Source organism: Onychomys torridus, chromosome 2 (assembly GCF_903995425.1).
Source record: "Onychomys torridus chromosome 2, mOncTor1.1, whole genome shotgun sequence".
Taxonomy (NCBI): domain Eukaryota; kingdom Metazoa; phylum Chordata; class Mammalia; order Rodentia; family Cricetidae; genus Onychomys; species Onychomys torridus.
Window position 1 is genome coordinate 98,783,459 of NC_050444.1, and position 27,882 is coordinate 98,811,340.

General features: G+C 39.7%; 1 protein-coding gene across 13 annotated transcripts in view; it reads right to left on the reverse strand.

Moving 5' to 3' along the window:
• Positions 1-27,882, reverse strand: part of Mpdz (multiple PDZ domain crumbs cell polarity complex component) — a 144,916-nt gene that overhangs the window by 68,678 nt on the left and 48,356 nt on the right. For 12 of the 13 annotated variants that reach the window (XM_036179665.1, XM_036179662.1, XM_036179659.1 and 9 more), the window contains exons 11-19: positions 21,829-22,012; positions 20,393-20,464; positions 17,488-17,594; positions 15,428-15,574; positions 14,443-14,607; positions 12,156-12,341; positions 10,756-10,965; positions 9,582-9,698; positions 7,866-8,033 (exon numbers count right to left, since the gene is read on the reverse strand). In XM_036179665.1, the coding sequence (XP_036035558.1) occupies positions 7,866-8,033; positions 9,582-9,698; positions 10,756-10,965; positions 12,156-12,341; positions 14,443-14,607; positions 15,428-15,574; positions 17,488-17,594; positions 20,393-20,464; positions 21,829-22,012 (1,356 nt within the window). The remainder of the gene's footprint in view (positions 1-7,865; positions 8,034-9,581; positions 9,699-10,755; positions 10,966-12,155; positions 12,342-14,442; positions 14,608-15,427; positions 15,575-17,487; positions 17,595-20,392; positions 20,465-21,828; positions 22,013-27,882) is intronic. The other variant, XM_036179661.1, reaches the window with a different exon arrangement.

Sequence of the window (27,882 nt, forward strand, 5' to 3'; positions counted from 1 at the left end):
TACAAATAACTGTTTCACATTTCAGACATCTAAAATCTACTTCAGATGTGGGTCTCTTCCTTTTTGTCATGAACTTAACTGTTTGAAACAATCTATTCAATTTAAGGTATCACTTTTCCAAATTATCACATATTCCTAGCAAAGAGAATAGATGTAGTGGTCTCTCACAGAAGTATCTACCATCACTAGTCCTTAGGAACCAAGGATAGGAAAAGGCCAATTCAACACCCCACAAACTAGATAGACAATTGGCTCCAGTATCTAACTTCAGTTATTTTATTCTCTTTGTTTTCAATTTTTAAATTTTTTTCAGTTATTTTATTCTTATAAAAAATAACATACTTACCAAAGGATTGGTAAGTTTCAGAATTACTAAATTAATTATAATAATTACTGGAAAATCATCTCACTCATGCCTCAACGAAACATAATCAAAACTGCTTTTCATAAGAAAAAGCAGTCTCTCCCCTTTGTTAGATGGGGCTTACTGGAAATTCCATGACATGTCCATGCATTATTCATGAAAAGTGGCACAGACACACAGAAAGGGGACAGCTAATCAACAAGACAGATGACACACGCCTACTTTAGAAGCATATAGGTGCTGAACAGCCTACCGTTTTATGTTTATACATCAGAAGGATCTAAAAGTAAAACAGTTTTTCCTCTAGTCCAATGTTCAAAATAATCCTTCCATTTTCCCATGCTTCTTGGTATCTTAAATAAAGCCTTCCAAAAATATATACTAATACTTGATATAGTATATATCAACTCCTCTACCTTACCACCATTGTCCCATTTTCTGAGTTAAGGTACACTTCTTTTTACTGTTTTCAGATGGCTCCGAATATGCTAATGGCAGCATCTTTCCTTCTTAATCGCCAGCAATTCCTCCACCGACAGTTCACTGTTGTTCTCTGCCTGCTGGTTCAAGTGCTTCAGGTAGTTTTCCATCATATTCCTGTCTCCAAAACCATCCCAGAATGGATGGAACTATATATGCAGCAGGATCATATGCTAGCGAATGCCACATAGATCCACAGAGATCTGTAGGATGCCTGGGCTGCTTTTTATTATGATGGGATGCATAATGAAAAGTGCTTGCTGTGGTAAGTGAACAAGAAGGGTTATCCTAACAAACACAACTTCCTCCTGTACAAGAACACACAAAATTTCCTAGAGAACTAGTTGTCAGTCATGACAGACAATTTCATCCCTGGTGACAGATTAAGAATGTGAGTGTAACAGAATAGATTGCAGGGGATATAGCATATAGCTATTAAATCTTTACCAATTGTTGTCTTAGGTCTTTTTTTTTCTTCAGAAACTATGTTGAATCTTTAAACAGATGTCAACTGACATTGAATTTTGGAAAACAATTATTACTACATTTTGTCATGTTTTTAGAAGCACAAAATAAAAAGTAATAAATTAACCCCCCCAAATTTAAATCTAGAACAACAAAAAGAAAAAGAAAAAAGTTCAATACCTATAGCTAATTGATACAACAAATTATACCTTTTATTTCTTTTTACTTCCTGGGTCCCTTGGGACAGGAATTCACTATGCAAATCATACCTGGCATAGAACTCTAAATCTGCCTGCTAAAATCTTGATTGATTGGACTTTGTGGCACAAGCCTTAACCCCAGAACTGGGGATGGGTAGAGGTGGGGTAATGGCAGGCAGAACTCTTCATGGCCAACCTGGTCTACATAGCAAGTTCTAGGCTACCCAGGGCTACATACTAAGACCCTGTATAAAAAAAAAAAAAAAAAGAAAAAAAAAAAAAAGTCTGCAAGTGATGAGGATGCCACCATGCTCAAATGAAATGAGTATTTAATAAACTGCCTGTAATTCAGATGACACAGATGTGGATAATTTAAATCTGTAAGTACTAATGAATAAACTACAATATAATATGCTTCCCCCCTGCCCAAATGGGAGACTTCTGTGAACAGAGGCAGTAGCTCACAGCTGCTGAGCCTGCTTTACTAAACTGGCTCTGAAGCTCAAGGCTTCCCCCAAAGGCAAGCACATGCTCCAAGGTCAGCACTTATAAATCCCAGGGGCATACCAACGCAGCAGTAAAGATATGTCTCCACAGATGGAAGATCTGTTTCTAGTCTACATATTAACTAAGAAACTGGAGGAAACACTGAGGCCCTAGGGTTCCACTTCCTCATTCTTAAAATTTGTACAATGGGCAAATCTTTTTTTTCTTAAATACCCATATGTATGGTATGTTCATATAGTGTACATAACCACATATGCATAAATAGTCATAGATGGTAATAGCCTCATTCTATTCATTGAGAAGTCCTGAGGTGAGAATATGTTTTATCTAAAAGTCGATTCTAAATTCCTTAACAAACTCCTTATGATGAACTTAATGCAAACAGGGAGGATAGATCACATAATTTATTCAGTTTTATGATTTTTCCTAGTAGAAATCTAGGTACCAAAATTCAGAGACAAAAACAAACAAAAGCAAAACACAAGAAAACAGCAGAGTTGCAGTATTTAACTAAGGAAACTGAAAGCCCACAGGAGGTTTAAACACCCTCATTAATGTTTTATTTGTTGCTTTTTAGTTTAAATATTTCAGTTGTCAGGCCAGCTTGCCAAACTTTGATTCAACAAAAGAGTAAACTGCTTAGGAAAAAAATGAGGCAACAGACTTCAGCAAGTCAATATGTTGTGCTGCATATAGCCAGTGTTTGCCCTGTGAAATATATGCTTCTCAGTGTGCAGACTGTGCAATCCCTTTAAGTAATAATTACTACATTAAACAATGCAATCTGTCCCACTGGCAAGAAGTATGCAATGCTACAGATTAGGAGATCCGACCAGGATGTGAAACAAGCTTCCTTCCAGCCCTGGGGCCAGTCAAGGATGAACACAATCCAGATAGGTTGTAGCCAAGGACCTCAGGTGTGCAGGCGAGGAATGACTGCTCACTAAAGATGGTACCTTGCAAACCAATTCCAGGAGGGTGCCTGGTGGCATGGGCAAGGGTAACAGGTGCTCTTCAGACATAACACAAAATGCTCTGCAAATGTTCTGGCCAAAACCAGTTGTTAATCAGGAAAGGGAAACAAAGCCAGACATGAGGGATTCTGCTCCCCAACCTACTCACAAATGGAGCCCTTTCCCACTGACTTCAATGTAGCAGAAAACACAGTATCACTTTAAGAAAAAATGTTGTCAGGTATCTTTATCTTCATGTTCACTTACTGTGTATTTCCAACACAGAAAAGAAATTATGTCCACACATGAACTGTCTGTCTAGATGCTCTATTCTCCAGTCACCACTATACACAATAGAGCTAGAGCAGAGACCCCACATGTCCTTGTTTTCTTGGAAGTAACCTGGGGTTGGGAAGTACCACATCACATACTTTAGGTTTTTCTCTACCTGAAAGTATACAGATATTCATAATATATGTATGTATGTATAACTGCTTTTGAATTCAACTGTCTGAGATTCTAACAAATGAATAGAATAAGCAGCCAACATAAAATAAAAATGACTGGAATAGATGTAGAGATCAATGAAAAATAATGGCTAAAATAGAGAAGCACAATCTCTAGAAATCAGAATATCCAAATTAAAACACATATCAATATTCCAGTTTGTACTTAAAAGTTTGCACAGGTTTTAAAATAATATTCCTGAACAATATAGGGTATGTCACCAAGAACACTGATAGTTAGAAGTATTAGCATTTACACTAATAACCATTTTTAAAGAAAGCAGGTGTGTCACACAGTGACTTTACCCTTCATTAATATCCACTGACATCAACACATACTGCCTTCCACTATAATAATTATGTAGAGTATTCTTTGACATCACTTTACATTAAAAAGTGAAACACTAAGTATAAATTAGCTAGTAATTGTTAAATTACAGTAAAAAACTTACTATAATCTTTTGTCTAAAAGTTAGTTTAAAAAAAAACACTAAAAACAACAAAGTCATTCTAATTTTTCCAAACACATTGCTAAAAGCATAATTTGAGAAATATATTGAGAAAATATTAAAAAAAAATTTTGAATCTTTGTTCTATTAGTCTGTCTAGCAAACATCAGAACTAGTCAAGTGTAATCTAAACAATCAACAACAATGAAACTACTTGGATCTCATGTGAATCTGTGTGCTGTGGATATTGCTCTGTATGCTGTAAATGTGTTGCTCTTATTGGTTAATAAATAAAGTACTGATTGGCCAATAGCCAAGCAGGAAGTATAGGCAAGGTAAAGAGAGAGGAGAATTCTGGCAACAGGAAGGCTGAGTCAGGAGTCGCCAGCCAGACACAGAGGAGGCAAGATGTGAAGGAAGAACTGGGAAAAGGTACCAAGCCACATGGCTAAACATAAATAAGAATTATGGGTTAATTTAAGTTGTAAGATCTAGCTAGCAAGAAACCTGAGCCAATAGGCCATACAATTTGTAACTAATATAAGCCTCTGAGTGTTTATTGGTGTCTGAGCAGCTGCGGGCCCTGGGCGGGACTGGAGAAAACTCCAGCTACAAATGGTAACAGAACATGAGGCAAGAGTTTCCACCTAAAACCTGACAAAGCTTTAAAAAAAAAAGATTCTAAAATGGAGCTGAAACAGCTTCCTGGTTGTCTCTTTCAAGTTAGCCACAGCCTGCATGCTTGAGCTACTCTATCACCGGTTCATGGCATGTGGACTTGACCTGCACCCTGGCAGGAATAAGGCATCTGCAAGCTGCACATTATGCTGTGTAGTGGATTTAGCCTTTGCTAGTACAAAAAAAAAAAAAAAAAAAAAAAAAAAAAAAAGAGGCTTCTGGGCTACATGCTGTTTTGATAGAAGCATAGACCCACTGCTTCTGAGAGTTGGTGGTAAATGGCTCCAGACCAAGAGCTGGTGATAAACGTACCACTGCCATGTTGGGAAGCTGAGGTGGGCAGAAAATGCTGCAGCTTAAAGCAATAGATTCACAATAAGACAGATTCAGATGGGATAAACCTGTAAGTGGTTTACAATGTGTGTAAAAATGTATGTAGGCTTGAAAGAGAGGAAAAAAAGTAATATATGCAGTTATATAAAGAAATATAGTTTTAAAAAATAAAGTCTTTAAAGAAAAAGTAATATAAAAATAAGCCATGTAAGATGGACACAGAGAATATGGATTGTGTTGTCTTTGAGATTTTTAACTGCAGAAAGACATTTGATTATAAAGCCTGCTCAATTAAGCCACACACAGATTGTTTAAACCCATATATATATTGGTTTTTCGAGACAGGGTTTCTCTGTGTAGTTTTGTGCCTTTTCCTGGAACTCACTTGGTAGCCCAGGCTGACCTCGAACTCACAGAGATCTGCCCGTCTCTGCCTCCCAAGTGCTGGGATTAAAGGCGTGCGCCACCACCGCCCAGCCAATCTGTATATTTTAAAGACCTTGACTTCAAAATTTGGGTGTAAGGATATGTTTCTTTGGAAAGGAGGTCTGCTTTTGTTTCCACAGAAATCAAGAGGCTATGGATTTGTTCCAGATTAAGATACATCAGGTTTGACCAGCCAAGACTGCCTGAAAGGTCTCCAATGACACCATGGCCCAGATGATTCAACATCCAGAACAGTTTCCAGGCAACCGGCTCAGACAAAACACCCTCACAGACTACTCCATAATCCTAAAATTTTTCTTTATATCCCCCAGCAGGAGGTAGTATGAGAAACTCTACCCAAATTTCCAAATATACCAAGCTGGCTTTGGAGAAAGAATTGGCTCACTCTTTCTCTAAACCCAAACATATTGCTAAAAAAAAAAAAAAAAAAGTTAAGAGATTCTTCTGTCCTTCTGTCCTATATCAGAATATTTTTATTTAAAACAGGTTGATTATAAATGAAAAATGTGATCTCTTTCTAAAGAATAAAATGGGATAGTATAGATATGATAAAATGAAAGGGTAGATTAATGAACCTATACTTAATAAGCAACAACTTGTTTAGAAATGTTTTACATTGCTATGGATTTTAGTTTATTGATACAAGTTTAAACTTAATTTTGTTATACTGTATATATATTTCTACTCTCATTTGAGGTATTATGTTTATGTAACTCATTTAGATTGTAATAAATAATTAAAAATACAGATTAATATTTAGTCTTCTATGATAGTCAAACTTGTAGTCATGTTAAGTTTTCTAGTTATACAGAGATATAATTCAATTAGGTAGCTAATATTCAAATACTTCAAAAACCTATAGAATATGGCATGAAAATGTTTTAAAATTTTAGACTTTCTGGACAGTGAGACATGTCTGCTCCTAGCAGCACCTATTTACTTCAGACAGGAGGATGGGCATTGAAGACACTCTATATGAAGTTCATCTTCTTCTTGGCAAAAATAGCCATTTGTGAAAGAAACTGTTCTTGCCTGGACTGCTTGATCGACTGGACGTGCAGGACCCATAGGAAGGTGACCACTGAACTTTGCTTGGCAAATTGGTCCTTCAGGTTCCTGCTTCACAGAGGAAACTACCAGACATTTTACAGGACACAGAGAGAAGCAACTCAGAGACACTAGACCTGTGGGCTGAAGACAGATGCCCCAACCTTATACAGGAATTTTAGATAACTGTCTAGGCTGCCAACTGTCTCTGTCTACTCTTGTAAGACTCCTAAAAGTTGCTTGCATCCTTCTCTCATTTCTCAGGTAATATTATATCTTTCTGAGGTTTTTGATGTAGTTGAAGACTATATAGTTATAATTTCCTTAGTTATGATAAAAGAGAAGTTAGATATGAAACCTTAGACTCAAAATATAGGATATATAGGATATCTCCTTTAATTTTGCCAAATACAAATAGACTAGATATTATAAATAGACTAGATATTGTAACTGTAATTCTTTCTTGATAATTGTTTTGTTATATGTAATTTTACTATGTTAAAGTTAAAACCTTCCTTTTTGAAAAAAAAAAAAAGGAAAGGGGAAGTGACATGGCTATCGCTCTGTAAGCTGTGAATGTGTTGCTCTGATTAGTTAATAAATAAAGTGCTGATTGGCCAGTAGCCAGGCAGGAAGTATAGGCGGGATAAAGAGAGAGGAGAATTCTGGGAACCAGAAGGCTAAGTCAGGAGTTGCCAGCCAGACACCGAAGAAGCAAGATGTGAAGGAAGGACTGGGAAAAAGGTACCAAGCCACATGGCTAAACATAAATAAGAATTATGGGTTAATTTACATTGTAAGATCTAGCTAGCAAGAAGCCTGAGCCAATAGGCCATACAGTTTATAATTAATACAAGCTTCTGTGTGTTTATTTGTGTCTGAGCAGCTGCAGGCCCCATGAAGAACTGGAGAAAACTCCAGCTACTTCCATTACTGCAGAGATGTGACATCATTAATATGCTATGTGGTGGTTTCAATGAGAATGGCCCCTATAGGCTTATATATTTGGATCCAAGTTGGTGGACTGTCTAGAAGGATTAGGAAATGTGGCCTTGTTGGAGGAGGTGTGTCACTGGGGGTGGGCTCTGAGGTTTCAAAAGCTCACTTGAGGCCCAGTCTCATCATCTAACTGCCTCTTACTTGTGGATAAGACATAAGCTCTTAGCTACCACTCCAGCATCCTGTCTCCCTGCCTGCTACCAGCTCCCTGTCGTGATAGTAGACTTACCCTTTAACACTGTAAGCAAGCCCACAATTAAATGCTTTCTTTTCTTTTTTTTTTTTTTTTTTTGTTTTTAAGTTATCTTGGTCATAGTGTCTCTTTATAGCAATACTACAGTGACTAAGACATGCTACTCCTACAATTCTAAGGAACTCGTACCTCCAAAAGTTATAGACAGACTTTTCTCTAAAATGAAGTGACATTTCTGTTGTACCTTGGGAGGAGATGATGGAAGGGAGGGGCCATAGTTCATGCCATCACTACAGGCACTATCATGAAGAGATAACACGGAGGTCCGGATAGAGTAGACACTGTCATTATCAGGAGAGAACTGAGACTCAAATCTTGACTCAGCTACTGACTCAGCATCAGGTGCATCTATCTGGGAATAAAATAAGAACAGCTGGTTACCACACCCTGTCATACATCACTGTCACGACTTTAGCTAAAAGGCACAGCTGCACCTTCCTGGTCTTCCATGCTTGCTGCATGTGCCTTCCCTACTTTTACCCACTTGAAAGCTGTATGGATATGGCAGCACCAAGATGGGCAGACCACCCACAGCAGAGACCGCTGCCACTGGACACTATTGCATCCCATCAACTAAAGAACTCAACATAGCAATTAAACAAGGAATTGATTTGAACCAAGTTTAAACAGTTACATAAGCAAGGAAAATACACAACATTTTATGATGCAAAGAATTTGGTTATCATTCTTCATATTCAGCTAATAAACCGTTATTCATAAAGGCAGCTACGTGATTGTCTAAGATATAGAAACCAAGGGCAGCTTTGTGTTTGAGGTAGAATCACACTAACAATGAAGGGTCCTGATCACGGAGTGGTTACCAGAAGCATTAAGTAATTAAACATTTTAACATGGCAGGCCGTATTACTGTAAAAAGCTATTAAAATACTACTGGAACATTTCAAAGTGAGTGTCAAAATATAATTCACAGGCTGTTAACATACTTTAAGCATTTGTTCAAATTCACTAATAAGCTACAATGTGGAGGAAATCTTTTACAAATGGACATTATGTAAAAAATTTGAGAAATAAATAATTAGTGTATGCTATCTAGTATTAACTGAGCCTTAAGTCAGATTATAATAGATAAATATTTGTTTTAAAGTACTACTAGAAAGAGTACTCAAACAGAATGTGTACAGCTATCACTGATACCCTTAAATCTTAGCAATCCTAAAATTCAATTAGCTCAATTACTGTAGAGATGAAGCATGAAATACGCAGGAAGTTGAATGGCCACTTCAAGAAAACAGAGCTCATTAGAATATCGAGGATTCCTGTGATTGCTACAAGGCACTGAGCTTCCATGAAATGAAGTAACCCTGTCAACTGGCTTTCATTTAAAGGGGTTCAAAAATGCCATCCAAATCCTAGAGACGATTTGTTTCATGGTGTACTTTAAAGATGATGAGCTGGGAGTGACTACATATACCCTTAATCCCAGCCCTCAAGAGGAAGAGGCACAGGGATGATGACTGGGAGTTGTAGACAAGCCATAGCAACATAGTGAGATCCGATCTCAAAAAAGAAGGGAAAAAAAAAAGGAATGAGTTGAATGAATGGTATCTTTGTGTAGTATGATATTTCAAAATGAATTTGCTATGGCAAGGTAAGACTTTCATAACACAAAGTCCAAAACTCTCTAAATTATAATGCCCTTGGAGGAGGGCCAAAGTCACCTCATATTTTAAGTATAATGTGAATGTATTATACTTATTTATAAATACATCAAAACATTACAAAAATAGCTATTCAAGAGACATAATACATAATGTCAAAGACCTAATTCACACTCTCCAGTATATGTGCACACTGGGATTCCACATATACTAAGCAAGCGATTTAATAAATCTAGAGCAAAACATTTATTTAAAAAAATCAATCAGTTGTGGCCACTAACCAGAGCCAAGTCGGCCCTGAAGAGGGCTTTGTCAGGTAGGCCTGGTTCCTTATAGGAGTGTGGTGGGCAGAGAAAGGCATCCTCCTTGGCAGAAACATAACCTTCTTCTGGAGAAAGCTGCAGAACATTGGTGTGAAGAAGGGGTTTGTGGGAACGAAAGAAGAGCAAAGAGAATGGGAAAGGGGAAGGGAGGGTGAGAGAGAAGAATGAAGGGAGGAAATGGAGTCTTCACATGATAACATTTGACTTCAATACAGAACGGAAACTATAAAGTTAGACAAATACTGACCCTAGTCATTTCATTTGAAAGGATACAGAGGCCCTTTTTCCCCTAGGATAAGCAACAAATATTAAATGAGAATCCCTTTCTACTATTTTTTATCTTGCAAATGACAAACATAATCAATGATTTTTATAATAATCTTCTGGTCATTTTTATCTGCTAACTGTTCTGGCTAAATAATTAAAGGCAAAGTTAAGTATTATGCCTATAAAAGCTGCAGAATATAGCATTAAAAAAAATCAATGTTTTGTTCTCTCTTTCTCAAGTATTGTAAAGGATGCAATTTACTTGACAAGGAATGTTACTGAGGACATGATGAACCCATTCAACCTCTCTAACCTAAGTAGAAAGCACCTCTTCCCAGGTAGCCATTAGAATTCTTGCAAGAAACTTTGAAACCACTTAAAACAATCACCTGTCCCCTACAATTAAGAGGGGACAACTTGAGATGTTAAATACAACACAGCTTATAGGAACAAATGAAACTACCTGCATAGGAGAGCATCTGCTTGGGCTCCCCTCCTGAACTCATACTGCAATCCTGAAACACTGAGAACTCTACACTTTTATTCTACTTTCTATCAAAAAGGGAAATTTTAATTGTCTCGCTATATCACCTGGTATCAGTAACCCATGTAAGACTTTTATAGGAAAAGCATTTTTCTCATTTGCCTACAGATTTAAGTTTATTATTAATCAAGCTCCACTCGAAGTGACAGAAATACTCATGGTATATCTCAGTGCAAAAAGAATATGAAACATCAAATACTGTCCTGAAACAAGCTACAAAAAGATTCTGCTGCTAAATTACTATTGTTTTCTTCTTAGTGGCAGTAAAGTGTCTCCCCAACCATTTCCCTTACAAGAAATGAATAAAATGCAAGTTCTTACAGGCAAAGGCTTGGCCACTCCTATCCGCACCATCCCGGAGGGTGCTCCCTTCAGGGCTTCCACAGCCTCTTCAAGACTGCTGTTCTCCAGGTTGATGTCATTGACAAACATGAGCCTGTCTCCTGGGAGAAGCCGTCCATCCTTTTCAGCAATACCTCCAGGCACCAGAGAACGAATTACTATCACAGTGCTTGCTGGGTCGATGGGGTCCTAACAGGGCAGGAAGATGAAAAGATGTCAGCTCATTCCAACACCGGAAGTATATTTTACAAGTTGTCCCCGCTAATTGTTGAGTGTCTTAAGGTTTTCCTGGAGGTTCTAACAAATACCTAGGACAAGGTGCTGTCTATTTCCTTTTAGAAAGGTCAGAGGAGTTCACCAGAAACAAGAAAGCCTCATTTGCTAGTGTTGTTGAATAGACCACTAGACAAGAATAAATAACTTCAAGATGAAATTTTAATTTTTGGTAAACTGTTAAGTTTTATGCTATGGCCAGGCAGTGGGGGTGCACGCCTTTAATCCCAGCACTCGGGAGGCAGAACCAGGTGGATCCCTGTGAGTTCAAGGCCAGCCTGGTCCACAGAACGAGATCCAGGACAGGAACCAAAACTACACAGAGAAATCCTGTCTCAAAAAAACAAAACAACAACAACAACAAAAAAATATGCTATGACTTGAAACTGAATGCCAAGGGCATTGGTAACCATAGTATTTGTATAGTAGATGGATGCACTCTGACATAGGTCTTGTTCTCTAGAAATGAAGAAATACAAAAAGAAGCCATGCAGTATTTGTGCTACAAGCACAAGGTCTGGCATCATTAGAGATACCCTGAGTTCAAAACTCTTAAGAGTAACACCTGTGTCTTATCAAATAGGGTTTAGAATTTCCACATTTGCTTGGCATAAAACAATTCAGGGAAGGGCACAAGCCACACTGAGCCAATTTATAAACAATCATAAATTTAGTAAAATGACCAGAATGTTATAATTTGTGATACGTCCAAGTATAAGCTCATCTTCCATATTATACAAAAGAAAGAAATAGCAAATATTTTATGGCTTACCACTAAAATACAAACAGTCAATTAAAAGCATGGAAATAAAAAGATTCCTCAAGTGACAAAAAGAACCTACTGTGTTATGATACTCCTAAAAATCATTCTGTGTTTTGCTCAAATTCTTGAGCTGAAACATAAAACAGTTTAATAAATATAATGATAGAAGAAAGCCTTTATAACAAAAAAATCATACCAACTACATTACTATCCTGAGCAATTAATTTGAACAACTAAATGTCATTACGAACTGTAAAATAGTATTTCCTTGTTATCTGCTAGCAACAATTTACTTTTAAAATATGGCATCTTTTCAGCAATTAGGAAAACAGGATCCATTTACCTGGTAGTCTAAAATGCTGAAGCCGAGGCCCCTGCTCCCTTTCTCCAGCTCTATAGACTGAATGCCAGCTTCCCACATGGCCAGCGGTGTTTGACTCTCCTCAGCATGCTGATCCACATCAGGCGTTGCCAGCATAGGATCCTCTGTCTCTGAGGACCCGATGAACTCACCTAAATCTATATGAGGCTGAGTAACAGATAAGGCATCTCTTATTTCAGGGAGAATAGCATTTGACACATGCACCAACACTGCAAAAAAAAAAGTTGAGTTCCTGTATCTGTACAGAACAAAACATTCTCAAAAGCCCAAGTCATAAAAGGCATTAAAAATATAACGTGGAATTTCCTATGTTTATTCAGTGTCAGTGATTATGCATCTATAGCATGGTTTATGGGTAAATTTCTCTTCTTGTATAAGTTTGAATCACCTTTACACGAAGAATAAAAAGTGTGTTGTTACTAACTAAAAAGAACTCATGATAAGTAAGATAAATTCAAGAAAATGTGGGTATGTGTAAAGTTTTGTATTGTGTGCAAGTAAGACCTCCAGAACACACAGAAATAGGTGGATTAAGTAGGGGAGACATTTACAGACACTTGACACAGAAACTGGGCTTCAAATGTTAGCTTCTCTCAAGCAAAGCAAGTCAAAGTGAAATCGGCCAGTCCAACGCTATTCATCTGTATGAACATACCAATTTTAACAAAGGTGTTTGTCAAGATCAAATTCTAGTTTGTGTGCTGCCTTTGCTTTTGATATTCTATTGCACTGCCTAGAGCCATGGACACAAATCTCCTTCCCCTGCCCTCCTAGGACCATCCCATCGACACCACGTGAACATGTGCATGAATGTACATGGCTCAGCCATCAAGTGGCACACAATTTAGAATGCTGCTTCTTGTTCTGCCCTATTATGATGTTAAAAATAAACTATGCACTTTATCCTTCTCAGTGAAAAATTAATTCATTGTACTGATTCCTTCAGCATAATATAAATGGAATTTCTTCCTACTGAGAACTGACTAGGATCCTATGCTAACTGTGTTCAGCACATCTTGCAAAAAGGTGGTTACCTCTGGGTTTGAGCACTGTGATACCAAACAGATAAAAATACACAGACAGGAAAATGGACATCACATAAAATTATTTGATGTGAATTATGAGTTCAACTTTCTTATATTTTCACACTAAAATGCACAAATAAATTAAAACCTATACACTGGAATGTATCCTTCTATATTTACCTATTTACTAAATGGTTAAAAGCAAACCAGAAACAGCTGGGTAGGTATATAAAAGTATGTTTTTACATCTGTCCACCACACATTATTTGCATACTTCTGTCAAATGGAACAAAACTAGTCAGTGGGAACGCTGCCAAGTACATAGTGTTACCTACCATCAAATACACAGTATGTAGTGGTACCTACCATGAAATACACAGTATGCAGTGGTACCTATGATCAAATACACAGCATGCAGTGGTACCTACCATGAAATACACAGTATGCAGTGGTACCGACCATGAAATACACAGCATGCAGTGGTACCTACCATGAAATACACAGTATGCAGTGGTACCTACTGTCAATACACAGTATACAGTTGTATCTATTGTCAAATACACAGTATGGAGTGATATCTACTGTCAAACACACAGTATGCAGTGGTACCTACTATCAATACACAGTATGCAGTGGTACCTACTGTCAATACACAGTATGCAGTGGTACCTACTGTCAATACACAGTATGCAGTGGTACCTACTGTCAATACACAGTATGCAGTGGTACCTACTGTCAATACACAGTATGCAGTGGTACCTACTATCAATACACAGTATGCAGTGGTACCTACTGTCAATACACAGTATGCAGTGGTACCTACTGTCAATACACAGTATGCAGTGGTACCTACTATCAATACACAGTATGCAGTGGTACCTACTGTCAATATACAGTATGCAGTGGTACCTACTGTCAATACACAGTATACAGTGGTACCCACTGTAACTACTATAACTGGAAGAGAAAGTCTCCATGAGATGGACATCATCCTAACCTACATTTTAGAAAAACAAAATTGAAGTCCCCAAAGGAGAGGTGACTTATCTAGGCTAAGCATCAATTCTGATTCAAGCCCAGGGCTGTGTGACTTCTAAATCTATTCTATAAGCATAGACTATGTGAAAAAAAAAGTATTAATGAAAATAAAAATCTTAACATTTGAACATTCCTAAGCCTTGCCATGATAATGCTCAAATTAGCCTTGTTTCTGCAAGTGATACCTTTTCTGTTAGTTCAAGTTCACTTATGTCCAGGCCATCCAATTCTGATGCGGCGTTGGGTGGCACAGTTCGGCGGCAGCACACCATTGTCACATCTATAGGCAATTCTTTTAAAATATTGACCACATCTTGATGATTTTCCCCAAGCAAATTTATACCATTCACCTGCAGAGCAACACACATGGTCCCCATAAGATAAAGTTTCATAATACAAAGACTGAGAACACCATTTTTCCATGAACATAAATTTCACTATGGTGATGGCTGTGGTTCTGCTGTGCCAAGCACTACATTTAGACCCTTGTGAGTAAGTGCCACCTAACAGGTTCTCTGTGCACGTTTAGAATCTTGCTGTTAATTGGAGCTTCTTAAGCACTCAGGGCAAATGCCTCACTTTCTCCTTAGGTTTGATCTGCTAGAGTATGGTAGGAAGGGAGAAAAACAGTATTCCCAAAGGATGTAGTAGAAAAGACTGTAAAGAATTAGCATTTAATTAATTTAGTGGAAAAAAATTAAAATGGTATATATAGTATGTGAAAACGGTTTTAAAACTGTGAACAAAATTTTTCATTTTTTTTATTTCTGCATTTAAAAAACATTGACAGATTGCAGAGAAACAAATACCAGTAGATAGCTGCTGAGTGATAAGAACTGAGTGTGTGGGGACAGAAAGGACACACACATTGTTAGCTGCTATTCTCTATGGAAGCATATGAAAGTGCTACCTATTCCAAGAACTGAATACACACTGAAAAACTGTCATAGAAAGTTTCATAGTCTTTGGAAGCTAAACCAGCATAAAACACAATGCAACAAACACCACCAAAACAGAATGTATGGAACCGGATCTGTAGTTTGGTGTCCACACAAAGTTTTGGTATTTCAGCTTTGGGTTGACTTTAAGATTTAGTTATTCATCACCATGAGTTCTCCAGCAGCCTTTCCATCTTGTATCTGTAGAAAAAAGGAAATCAGAGCTCCTCACTTCCAATAGTTCATCTCCACTGAAGAGCTTCCCACTGTGTCCCACAGGGCCTTCTGGCAGAACAGAGCGGATGAAGTGGTGGCCTACTGTTGCTTCCAGACTTATCCCCAGTCCACTGTTCTCACTGAACTTGCTTACATGAGCCACCTGAAATGAGAAAAATCATCACAGCTCTGACATGCTTCTGCGTTTTTTTTTTCTACTCATGTAAATATAATAAGTTCACACACACACCCAAATAGTCAAATTTCTCACAAAAGTTTCAAAAATTTTATTGTAAGCTGCATATCACTGGAGAGTTGCCAGTGGAAAATACTGATGTCTAACAGTTTCACAGACCAACAAGGACGAAAGGGAAATGCCCAGCCACAAGCACTCAGGACCATTTTCAGGGCCTACTACTGAGAATGTAGTAGTAAATGCGTAGAATGAAGGTAATGAATAAGAGGCAGGCAAAAACTACGAGAGACCCAAGCACAGCTGACAGCCTGAAAAACTGTCACCTGCAGCTATGAATACCATGGGGTGCCATGTGCCATTCCTGACAAACAAATTTCCCAAACAAGACCTTTCATATCTTAATGGTATTTGGGGGAAGGTCAGTATCAGAATGAAATCACCTGACTCTGAACTGTGACACTGAGCAACATTCTTCTCAGCCCTGGAAACCTAATTTAGAGCTCAACTTATTCTATGAAACTGTCAGGTCCCCACTGATGTCGCCAGCCATCTCTGCTACCCCGCCCCTTTATGATTATATCAATGCTGCCAAGTGCACAGCAGGCAAGGAGAAGGCAGAGCTGCTCCCATTTACCTGAGCAAGGATCATAAATGACACAGTCCTGTCTTACAGCACACGTCCACTCCTAACAGGGTACTGGGAATAGTATCCAGACAACAGGTGCACAAAGGGCATTAAAAGTTCAGTCTTGGTTCTGATCTAGATGAAAGGGCTTGTCAAGGGCTCCCTTGTTCAATTACCTCCTAAACACCAGGTGTCTGCTGTATATGCCAGACACATTAATCTCACCCACAAAGTCAGTGCTAAATGAACAGTATACTCTTCACCTGGATCCCTTTGTATTCCCCTATAACTTAGAGTTAAAATGCTAAAAGTAGGTATTGGTATGAAAGTTAGTACAAAATTGAGAATACCATATAGCAATGACGGTCAGTGCTACTTTATTATATATCATCTGTTCTCTTTACCTTTTCTAACCCAAGGGTATATGGATATTATAAATATGAAAAATTATACTACATGTAGTATTTTACTTTGCTTTTGAGTTTCCTATATATTAGTAATGTGTCAACTTTGTGACTTTTTAGAATAGCAAACTATAGTATCTTAGCTAGATACAAACACTGTTGGTAAACATCAAGCATTGCCATGATATAAGTGATATGAAAAAATAAGCAGAACCAATCTATTACAGAAGATTAAACACATGAGAATGATAAAAGGGATGAGGGATAGAGTATGGTGCACGTCTGTATGCCCAGCATCAGGAAGTAGAGGTACAGGGACCAGGAATTTATGGTCCTCTTAGTCTAGACAGAGAATCTGAGGTCAGCCTGGGCTACACGAGATCTTGCATTAAGTGATTTTTTTTAAGAAGGGAGGGAGGGAGGGAGGGAGGGAAGGGAGGGAAGGGAGGAAGGAAGGGAGAGAGGAAGGAAGGAAGGAAAAGAAAAAAGGAAGGAAGAGGAAGAAAGGAAAGCAAGTCTATAACTCTGTCATGATAAACTTTAGCTTATTTGAAGTAAAGTGTCATTCTAGTGTGGTTCTTTCTGTAAATCACATGCTTAAAAATCAGGAAAACATTTCTTGTGCAGATATTATTTACACCACTCCCAGAAATATTAAAGGATGATGACACATGAGTTCTCAAGCTTGCAAACCATGTATTTTGGTTTCTTAGCTACCATTACAGCCTTTGAAGAGCTCTAGACATTTGATCTCTCTCCAGGGTTCATTCCAATGATTATCCTATTTTCACCAAGAATTTCCTTCTCACACACAGGCAGATTCAGGAAACATGAAGTGCAAGCTAACCTACCACTATTTCATAGTTAATTCCCATAATTCTCTGCCATTTCGTCAGCAGGACAGCCTCTTGCTGCACATCTTCTGTTTCTTCCAGCTCAGTTGACAACAATGGATACCCTGAAATAGTCCAAATGTTGAAGTTATTGCCTTCACCCAAAACTCACCTTCTCCACCTTTTGGGAGGAAAGGAGATGTAGCAAACCCTTTGTGTTACACTGTGTCAGACTCTTTAGTCAATGCATAAGTTCCTCATGGTTTACTGAATTCTAATGATCTAATTTAGACTAATGCTTGCATATGCAACACTATCCTTTTTTAGTGGACACCTTTTAAATATACAACACTATTCTTTTTAAATGGACGCCTTTTAAACTTTAACTAGACTTTTCATTAACATCTCCAGATATTATCTAACATTCATTAAAATGATAGGGGCTCTGGGCTGCTCTCAGATACACAAGTTTGTCTACTGATGATATTTGGTGATATTACAGTAAAAAGTGTGGTCAGGAGAAAGGGGAGCTATGATATTACTTCATGCACAAACAATACAAATTAATAACATACAACTCTATGAATAATAGGACAATATAAATAAGAGCATGAAACAATGAAAAACAGAATGTATATTAAGATAAAAGCCTGTTGTCAGAATCCCACTACTTACAAAAGGAAAGAAAGGTGTCAAGCAAGTGAGATAAGTAGTTCCAAATGCAGAATGTGCAGCTGAAAGCTAGGAGTGACTAGGGAGCATCTCTGTGGGTCTCTATTTCCAAAAGAGCTCTTCAACAGAGCTCCAGTTCCTACTCACAACATGTCTAACATCACTCCATGCTTACTCATAATGGCTTTCTTTTAAAATCCTCTATTCTCCTAGGAGTCTCTAGATGAACTTAAAGAATATTTCAAAATTCAGATTTCTGCCAGTTGCCTCTCTTTCATGGGAACTTTGGGCTCATCATGCTTTGGTTAATGTTGCTGATTTTGTCTGGAGAAAACGTACAGAGTTGATAACCCTTTTTAAAGGATTCAGGACATCAAGTAGTTTGTTCATGTGCAAAGTCCTATGTTCAATTTCTAGCTTAGAGAACAAAGCAAAACAGGACCGGAAACCATCCCTATGAATAAGTGTTTGCTCTTTAAAATTAAATTTAGTTCCATGAGGGTAACAACCAGCAGTGAGTAGGGCTCATAAGGAATTTTTAAACGTAATTATGGGATCAGAGGTCATTTTGGAGTCCCCCAGTTCAACTTAAATCATTCCTTTATACTCACACAGCTCAACAAAAATATAATGTGGGATTATAAATGTAATGTGGGGATCAGATGACACTGTTGAGATTCATATTCATCCAGCAAACCCAAAGCCATGCTGTTCTTATCTCCCCTCAGACTACATTTCAGAAATTTAAAAATACAAACAAAAAGCCACAGAGCTCTGTTCTCCAAACTTAGTGAACAGTCAAGTGACTATCCTATACAGAGAGTCACCTTTTTGCAGAAGGTCAGTGGCATCCCACTCTGACAGGATGGACAGAGCAGGAACATTAGAACCATTTTCTGGTTTCTGATTTATTATTTTTTAGTAATTTACAGACTCCTGATTGTAAGTTTGGAGGTGCCGACCACCAACTGCCCTTCCACATACATATGCAAATTTCTCATTAGCTGCCTTTCCCATAGCAAAACAGATGATTCCGAATCTTTAACATAACCTCTCATGCCTATCTTCACTTCCTATTCCAAGTCATGTTCTAAGTATTTTTATCCTTTCCCCCACTGTTGATATTCACTTTAGCCTAAGTATTTTCTTTACTAATTAGTGTAAAAATGGCAGAATGTAATTAATATGTATGAACACTACACATTTTCCTTCCAGGATATCGTTACATACACAAAAATCCCTTTAAATAATAAAAGTAAACTAAAACTTTCAGCAGCAGAAGAAATGCAATAATGAAAGCATAGGCACAGTGAAGAGGCTTCTGTGTACCTGCTAAATAGCCGAGTCCACACTACCAGAGAGGAATGGTTTCCCATTTGCTCAGAGGCTTCAACTCACCAAATACCCAACAATAGGACAGGGGAAATAGGCAGGAGGCACATAGCATAAAAAGAGGGCAGATCCGGTGTGAAATATGTTAAAACAAGGGATCCTAGTAAACCTACAGGAAGCATGCTGAGACAGGCTTAGCAATTTCTCTGCAGAACTGCTTTCAAACCAAGTCCTTAACATTAAAACTTGCAACCCCTGGAAAAGTAAAATGTAAATATCAGCCTCCCCAAAGAGACAGTTCATGCAGAAGTGGTAGTATGTGCCTGAAATCCAGCACTCAGGTGCCTAAGGCTGACAGGTCATGAGTTCAAGGCCAGCCTGGGCCAAATAGCAAGACCCTGTCTCAGAAAACAATCATCACAGCAAAAAGCAATTATTTTCATTCCTAAAAATCTAAGAGTTTCCATGTTTGTTTCTTATATAATTTATATTTTACTATTGTTTCATAGTTGGGTAGAGACATGTCAACTATATATAAACACTAAGTTAAAACTACATATACTACCAATTGTTGCCTCAAGAGTAGTTCTGGTGGATGTGCATGTGTGTGTGCGTGTGCATATCTGTGTGTGTGCACATATGTGTGTGTGTACACTCACATGTGCACTCATACCCATTGTACACATATCAAAGAACAAACTGATTCAGCAAGAAAATTAACCAACTATAAATAAATTATTTTAATATAAGGAAGTAGTTAGTCCCATTGACAAATCCGGATGTCAACATCCTTTTCCTGAGAGGTTAGTAGCATATTTATCATGGTTTAGTAACTCACAGATTGTCATAAAGGCTTAAGCTCTTTGCAAACACCCTTTCTAAAACACAACAAACACTGAAGCCTGGCTCTAAGTGTTACCTTCTTCTTCAAATGGCAATATGCTGGGATTTCTCCTCAAAGATAAAGACTCTTCATTTTTTTCATAATTTTCTAAAAGATAAAAATATTTTAATAGTTATATCCATATGATAATAAAAGCATTTGAATTTTTCTAAACCCACATTGCTTGTTTGAATCACCAATTAGAGTCAATTTTAAAGAGACAAACTCTATAGTAATCATATGTATTTATCATCATCCTGTATATGGGCTAGGACTTTACTGAAACCCGCCTGCCCATCTCCCAGGAATGTGTCACACAGTACATGGTACAAACATCAACAAACTCAATAGTGTGAGAAATAACAACTCCTGGCCAACAGCCTCACATTGAAGATTTCAGTATCCATGGCGGTACCCATGGATCTCAGCTTATGAAAGGCATTTGTGTTTGAATTTTTGAGTGTGGGTGTAGGTGCATGTCTTCATGTACATTTAGATACATGTGTACATGCCTGTGGAGGCCAGAGACCAACATTAGATGCCATTCTTCAGGAGCTGGCTAGCTATGCTTTTGAGACAGTGTCTCTCTGCAGGACCTAGAGTGTGTCAAGTAGGCTAGGTTGGCTGGCTAAAGATTCCTAGGGATCCCCAGGGTGTCTTGCCCTCTAGTGCTGGGATCACAAACAAGCTGCCACACTCAGCTTCTATTATGGGTGCTGGGGATCAAACGTGGGTTCTCATGCTTGAGTAGAAGGGACTCTACCAACAGACACATCTCCAAAACGCTGTGAGTGGCATTTCTAGAATTCAATCTGATAATTTAAGGAAATTCTCTGCAATTAGTTATCAGTGTCTCAAATAAAAATCCAAGCATGGAATAGGGAGATTATTCAGTGGGTATAGCACAAGGACTTGAGTTTGAATCCCCCAAACCCATGTAAAATTGTGCAGAGTAAATTGGATCTATAATTCGAGTGCTCCTATGGTGAGATGGGAGGTGGAAAGAGGAGATAGATTCCCAAGAAGCTTGTGGGCCAGCTAGCTCAGCCATACACGTGGTGAACAACACCGAGACCCATCTGAAATAAGGGAGAAGGAGAAGACCGGTACCTGAGGCTATCCTCTGACTTCCATAGGCATCCTGCACACACACGCACACACACACACACACATGCATGCACACACGCACGCACACAGACACACACACACACACACACATGCATGCACACACACACACACACGCACACACACACGCGCGCACACACACACGCACGCGCACACATGCATGCACATGCGCGTGCACACATACACACACACACACACACACACGCATGCACGCACACACACACAGACACACATTTTCTAAAAGCATCAAACAGAACTGTATCCCCCTGAAGCGAATACTTTAGAGTTAGGAGAAAATGCTAAAATAATGCAAAGTCTAAGTGAGAACCAGGTCCACTCAGAATTACCTTTGCTTACAGTGGCACTACCAGGTGGCACATCCACATCTTTTGAAGTGTCTTCTCTAGAGGTGAGTTCTGCTTCCTGTCTTGCTCCCTTCCTCATTAGCGTCAGGCGCACTGTCTGTCCTGTGTGCCGTAACACCTCCACTGCTTGCTGATTGGTGAAACCTTGAAGGTTGGTGCCATCTACCTGTGATAACAAGACACATTAAAAATTAACAGCACTTTTGTGGATTTACTGCTTAGTACTGAGAAAGGGGCACAGAATAGACATGTCTCTAATGGAGAAATGGCCACAATGCCCTAGCACACACTATCTAGGGGCAATGATGGTTTGCTCAGAACTTTTCTGAGGGTTCCGTTGATTTCTATAGATTCTGTGGTAGAGTTTCAGGGTGTGACTTTTAAAATCATTTCTCTCACTCCATAGGTGATCCTGATATGCAGTCAAATTTGGAAACCAGCATTCCAGGGGATCAAGACACGAAAGTCAGTGAGGAAAGCTCCCCCAAGACCCTGGCATACACCGAGTACTTCACATTGCCTGTGAACAAGGGAAGCGAAACATTTGGCACTCACATATTTATTAGATGAATAAAAAGCTGTGATATCCAGACCAGCCTAACTACAAAAGTTTCTGAAAGAATATATTAAAACCTCAAATTAAACATTTAAACCCATTTGTTTTACTTACGTGTAAATAAGTACATACATGCATAGACACATCTGCTGTCTGTGTGACATATATAACAATACATGACATCTGAATGTACAGAAGAGAAGAAGGCAACAGAAGACAAACTGAGTAATTAATTTTTCCCTTGTGGAAATAGTCAGTGGCACTAGAGACTGCCCTGTAGAAGAACCTCAAACTCCGTTTCCTTAACTCTTATGCAATCCCTCTGAGTTACACGGGATCCTGGACACGGGCATCTCACTCTGGTCTTCCCCACTACTGACTTTTCTGATTCCCTTTGAAAGACTAGCAAATTACAGTAACAGAGGAAAAACTGCAACAGAATTCATAGCCAAGGAAGAAAAAAGTTCCTACAGCAGTAACTGGAGGAACTTCTAGGAATGGTCTGGGAATGCAGGCTGAGGGCAAGCCAGCTAAACCTTCATGTGCCCAACAGTGGCTCATCTAGTCAGAAAGAAATGCTAGTAGAAATCAACCCAAAGTCTTCCATCAGAAGAGGGGTTCCAGGCTGTGGAGATGGCTCAGCTGGTAAGGGGTTAGCTGTGCCAGCATGAGGACACAAACTCCATCCCCTAGAACCCACACACATAAGCTGGGAACAGAACCAAGGAGACGGATTAGCAGACACAGAGTTATTTTTGTCCATTCTGACATCCTAAGTTTGATCTTCAAGACCCACTCAGTGGAAGAAGAGAATGGAGTCCTGCATGTTGCCCTCTAATCTCTCTATACCATGGCACATGGAAGGCACAAGAAGGAGGGTCCTTGGAGCTTGCTGACCAAGTCACTGTAGCCAAATTAGTGAACTCCAGGTTCAGTAAAAGACTGACTGCTGAACTGTGGAAGACACTTGACATCAACTTCTCTACATTCATGGGCACACATGTGCACCTACACACACACCACACCACACACACACACACACACACACACACACACACACACACACACAGGAGGTGGTAAAAAGGTACATTAGATGTCAAATAGAATACAATAATATTTAAACAAAGATACATGAAAGTTTGTGTGTGTGTGTGTGTGTGTGTGTGTGTGTGTGTGTGTGTGTGTGTGTGTAAGCCAGCCCTGAGGGCATGAGAGGGGCATAGTTGATACCACCCCCATTGTGGTGGTGAGGACAAGGGAAAGATGCCCCCCTCTGGCCCTATTGCCTCCAGCTGGCAAAAGAGCTGACCCCTTTACCAGCTGCAACACTCAGGAAAGCAGGCCTTGCACCTCATCTGGGCAGCACAGCAGAGCCAACCCTGTTAATAGGACACAGGTGAGCTGGCCCTAGGACTATAAGCATGACAGACCTGGTCCCACCTCTCATATGATGGCACAGGCTGGGGAGAGTTGTCCTCCTCACCCCTTCCACCAATGCCTGAGATCATAGGAGAGGAGGAGCTGGCCCTGAGATCATCGGAGAGGAGAGCTGGCCCTGCACACCACCACCTGCACCACTTGGGAGAGCAGCCCTGCACCTCACCTGGGCAGCACAATAGAGCCAATCCTGTTGGCAGAGGTGAGAGTGAGCCAGCCCTGAGGGGAGAGATGCTCCCCTTTACCCTTTACCCCTCACCACCTTTGACAGATGAGGAAGCTGACCCTTACCAGCTGGACCTCAGAAAAGCCAGCCCTGTTCTTTGCCTGGGCAGCAAATAGAGTTGACCCTGTTGGCAGAAGCATGGGTGAGATAGCCCTGAGGGTGTGAGAGAGGGATAGCTGGCCACACACCCCCATCTGCCTGTGGTGGCCAGGGCGAGGGAAAGATGCCCAACGCCCCACCTTGCCCCTGCCACCAGTGGTGGGTGAGGGAGCTGACCCTCCCCTGACCAGCTGCAGCACTGGAGAAAGTGGACCATGAACCTCGCCTGGGCAGCACAGTGGAGCTGACCCTACGGATTGGGGAGCAGGTGAGCCACCCCAAGAATGTGAACACGGGACATCTGGCCCCACCCTTCAACTGCCACATGGAGGCATGGGCAGGGGAGAGATGCCTCCCTACAACAACACCTGAGGGATGTGGGAGAGCTTCCCCTATCTCCCACCAACTGCAACACTCAGAAGAACAGGCCAGCACCTTGCCTGGTAGCACTATAAAGCCAATCACGTTGGCAGAGGTAGGTGTGTGTGTTGGGGGGGGGGGGGGTGGACAAAATGGCCCAAATCTGAACACTGAAGACCCATGAAAATTCTTAAAATTCACAGAACTTTTCCTTTCAAGATTTCGGTCTATAACCAATGTTTATCACTCTCTAAAAGAGGTTTCATTGAGAGAAACCTTACACAGATGATTCTGTTAAAACATGTAAGGAAAATGCATTTGTTTTTGTTTTCAAAACTTGGTAAATTGAATTATAAAATGTATCCATTGCCCAGATGTCACAGAATAGTACCAGTGAAAACAAAACAAACAAAATACTATAATGGACTAGATCTTAAACTATACTTCAGTTTAGATTCTTAATAACCTCATGTATAACATGGAAATAAGGTGCCTACTTTCCCAGAACTCCAATGTATGACACTCTGCACTAGGATACATTGAAGCTAGCATTATTAATAGAGTGAAGAGATAATAAACATGAAATCCCAAGGTTTCAGGAGAATAAACAATTTACAGCTAAACCACATCTAAGCCTCAGGCAGCAAAACCCAATTGAGAAACTTCATCTAACTCTTGACTGCAGGAGAGCCACGGGGTCAGCTCTGCATTAGTGATACCACACAGAGGAGAGTATCAGAAGTAGGTAAAAAGGCAAACCACCTCTATTCATGAAAAGAGCACAACCACCATCATTTTAACATGTAATATGGGCTCCATAATTCGCAGGAGAAATTCAGGAGAAGAAATACCAGTCACACAGTTGAGAAAAACCTGCTTCCTTAGCATACTCCATGTAGCTTGCCAAGCCATCCTCCAGCAACCTACATTTACTAACAGAGACTGAGAATCTGAATCTATCACAGAAAAGGCACATTTGCCATTTCTCATTATCAATCATAATTCTAACTTGGTTTTAACTATGTGTCACTAAATATTACGAATCCTGATTTTATTTGTTGACAAAATTAGCTAACATTCTAAGAGAAAAAGCATCCCTTTATCAAATAACTGTTACACAGAATGCCACCATGGAAGAGGGTTTGGGGGAGTCACGTGTACTTTCCTGCCCCTGTACTATACACAGCATAACACTAGAGGTCCACAGATGACAGTCTGTAAAAAGCAAAATAGCTTAAAATGCTTCCTCAAAATAGTAAATAATTTCTTAGTCTTCTCAGCACCTCAATAAATACAAATTAAAAATAGACCATCACTCCAATATTTGCTGTCAAAACAAAACCAGAACAAATAAAGGCTACAGTTGTAAAACTGCAACTAGGAAGGAAGGAGACATTACCCATTTAGGGGAGGGCCACAAGAGGGTGACACTTTGCACTAAGTGAACACAAGGTCAAGAGCGCTGCACAATGCTTCCCAGGGGTTAAGGCGATTCTAAATTTGAAAAGAATTTGGGAAGCTCTAACAATTCCATTCCTCAATATAGACAAAAGAGAGTGAAAACACATCTTCATAAAACCTTGTACAAGAATGCTCACAGCAGCATTAACTCTAACAGCCAACAAGTGAAAACACCTCTCATGGCTGAACAGACTAATGGGTAAATGTGGCAAACCCACCCATAGCGAACTATTAACTATGAAAGGCAATGGGAACTGACTCTACAACACAGATGGACTTTGAAAGCTCTATGCTAAATGAAGCAGTCAGTCACAAAATCCTATGTGACTGTATATTTCCAAGACTGCAGGCAGACCCCTGCCCCCACACCCATTTGCCTGAGACCCCAGCCACTTCCTGAGACTCAGAGATCAGCCCCCAGCTCCTATCCAACCCGGAACTCCCATCTGGACCAAAGAGCCCCCAGCTACCATCTGCCCCGGAACACCCATCTGGACCAGAGCTTCCATCCTGTCCCAGAACTCCCATCTGGACAAGAGGAGCGCCCATCTGGACAAGATAAGGAGACTCCAGGGACTTTCTGAGACTCAGAGTCCAGCTCCCCAGCTCCTATCCAACCGGGAACTCCCATCTGGACCAAAGAGCCCCCAGCTACCATCTGCCCCGGAACACCCATCTGGACCAGAGCTTCCATCCTGTCCCAGAACTCCCATCTGGACAAGAGGAGCGCCCATCTGGACAAGATAAGAAGACCCCAGGGACTTCCTGAGACTCAGAGTCCAGCTCCCCAGCTCCTATCCGGCCAACACTCTCATCTGGACCAGAGCTCCCATCCGGCCCAGAGCTTCCATCTGGAACAGGGAGAGGCTCCCTAAATCTGTCAGCTCTGTCTGGACCAAGTACACTGATAAGGCTAAGAACCCACAAGGAGATGGGCAGACGTCAAGGCAGAAGTACATACAACAAAATAAAGAGCAATACAGCATCACCAGAACCTAGACCTTCTCCAACAGCTAGACCTGAACATCTCGGAATGGAAGAAGAAGAAGAAGGAAGAAGGAAGGAGGAAGAAGAAGGAAGAAGGAAGGAGGAAGAAGGAGGAGGAGGAGGAGGAGGAGGAGGAGGAGGAAGAAAAAGAAGAAGAAGAAGAAGAAGAAGAAGAAGAAGAAGAAGAAGAAGAAGAAGAAGAAGAAGAAGAAGGAGAAGACCTTATAAGTAACATCATCAAGAGGCTACATCCTTATATAGAAGAAATCAAAAATAAAGTGGAGGAACAGACAAACAAAAAATGGGAAGAATGCTATAAAAATCTAGAGGAAAGGACAATTAAAGCAGAAGGAAACAATAAGTCCCTGAAAGAAAATCATGAAAAAGCAAGGGAGACAGTCCAAGACCTGAAGAGGGAAATAGAAAAAATGAAGAAGACACTAGCAGAAGTAATGCTGGAAATAGAAAATCTGAGTAAACAAACAGGAACTTCAGATGCAAGTATAACCAAGAGAATGCAAGAGATGGAAGAGAGGATCTCTGGTGTTGAAGATACGGTGGAAGAAATAGATTCATCAGTCAAACACTAAAACCAACAAAGTCATGACCCAAAATGTCCAAGAAATTTGGGACACCATGAAAAGACCAAACCCTATGAATAATAGGAATAGAGGAAGGAGAAGAATACCAACTCAAAGGCACAGAAAATATATTTAACAAGATCAGAGAAGAAAACTTTCCCACCTTAAAGAACGAAATGCCTATGAAGATACAAGAAGCCTATGGAACACCAAACAGACTAGAACCTCCAAAAAAGTCCCCTAGCCACATAATAATTAAACAACTAAACATACAGAATAAAGAAAGAATATTAAGGGCAGCAAAGGAAAAAGGCCAAGTGACTTACAAA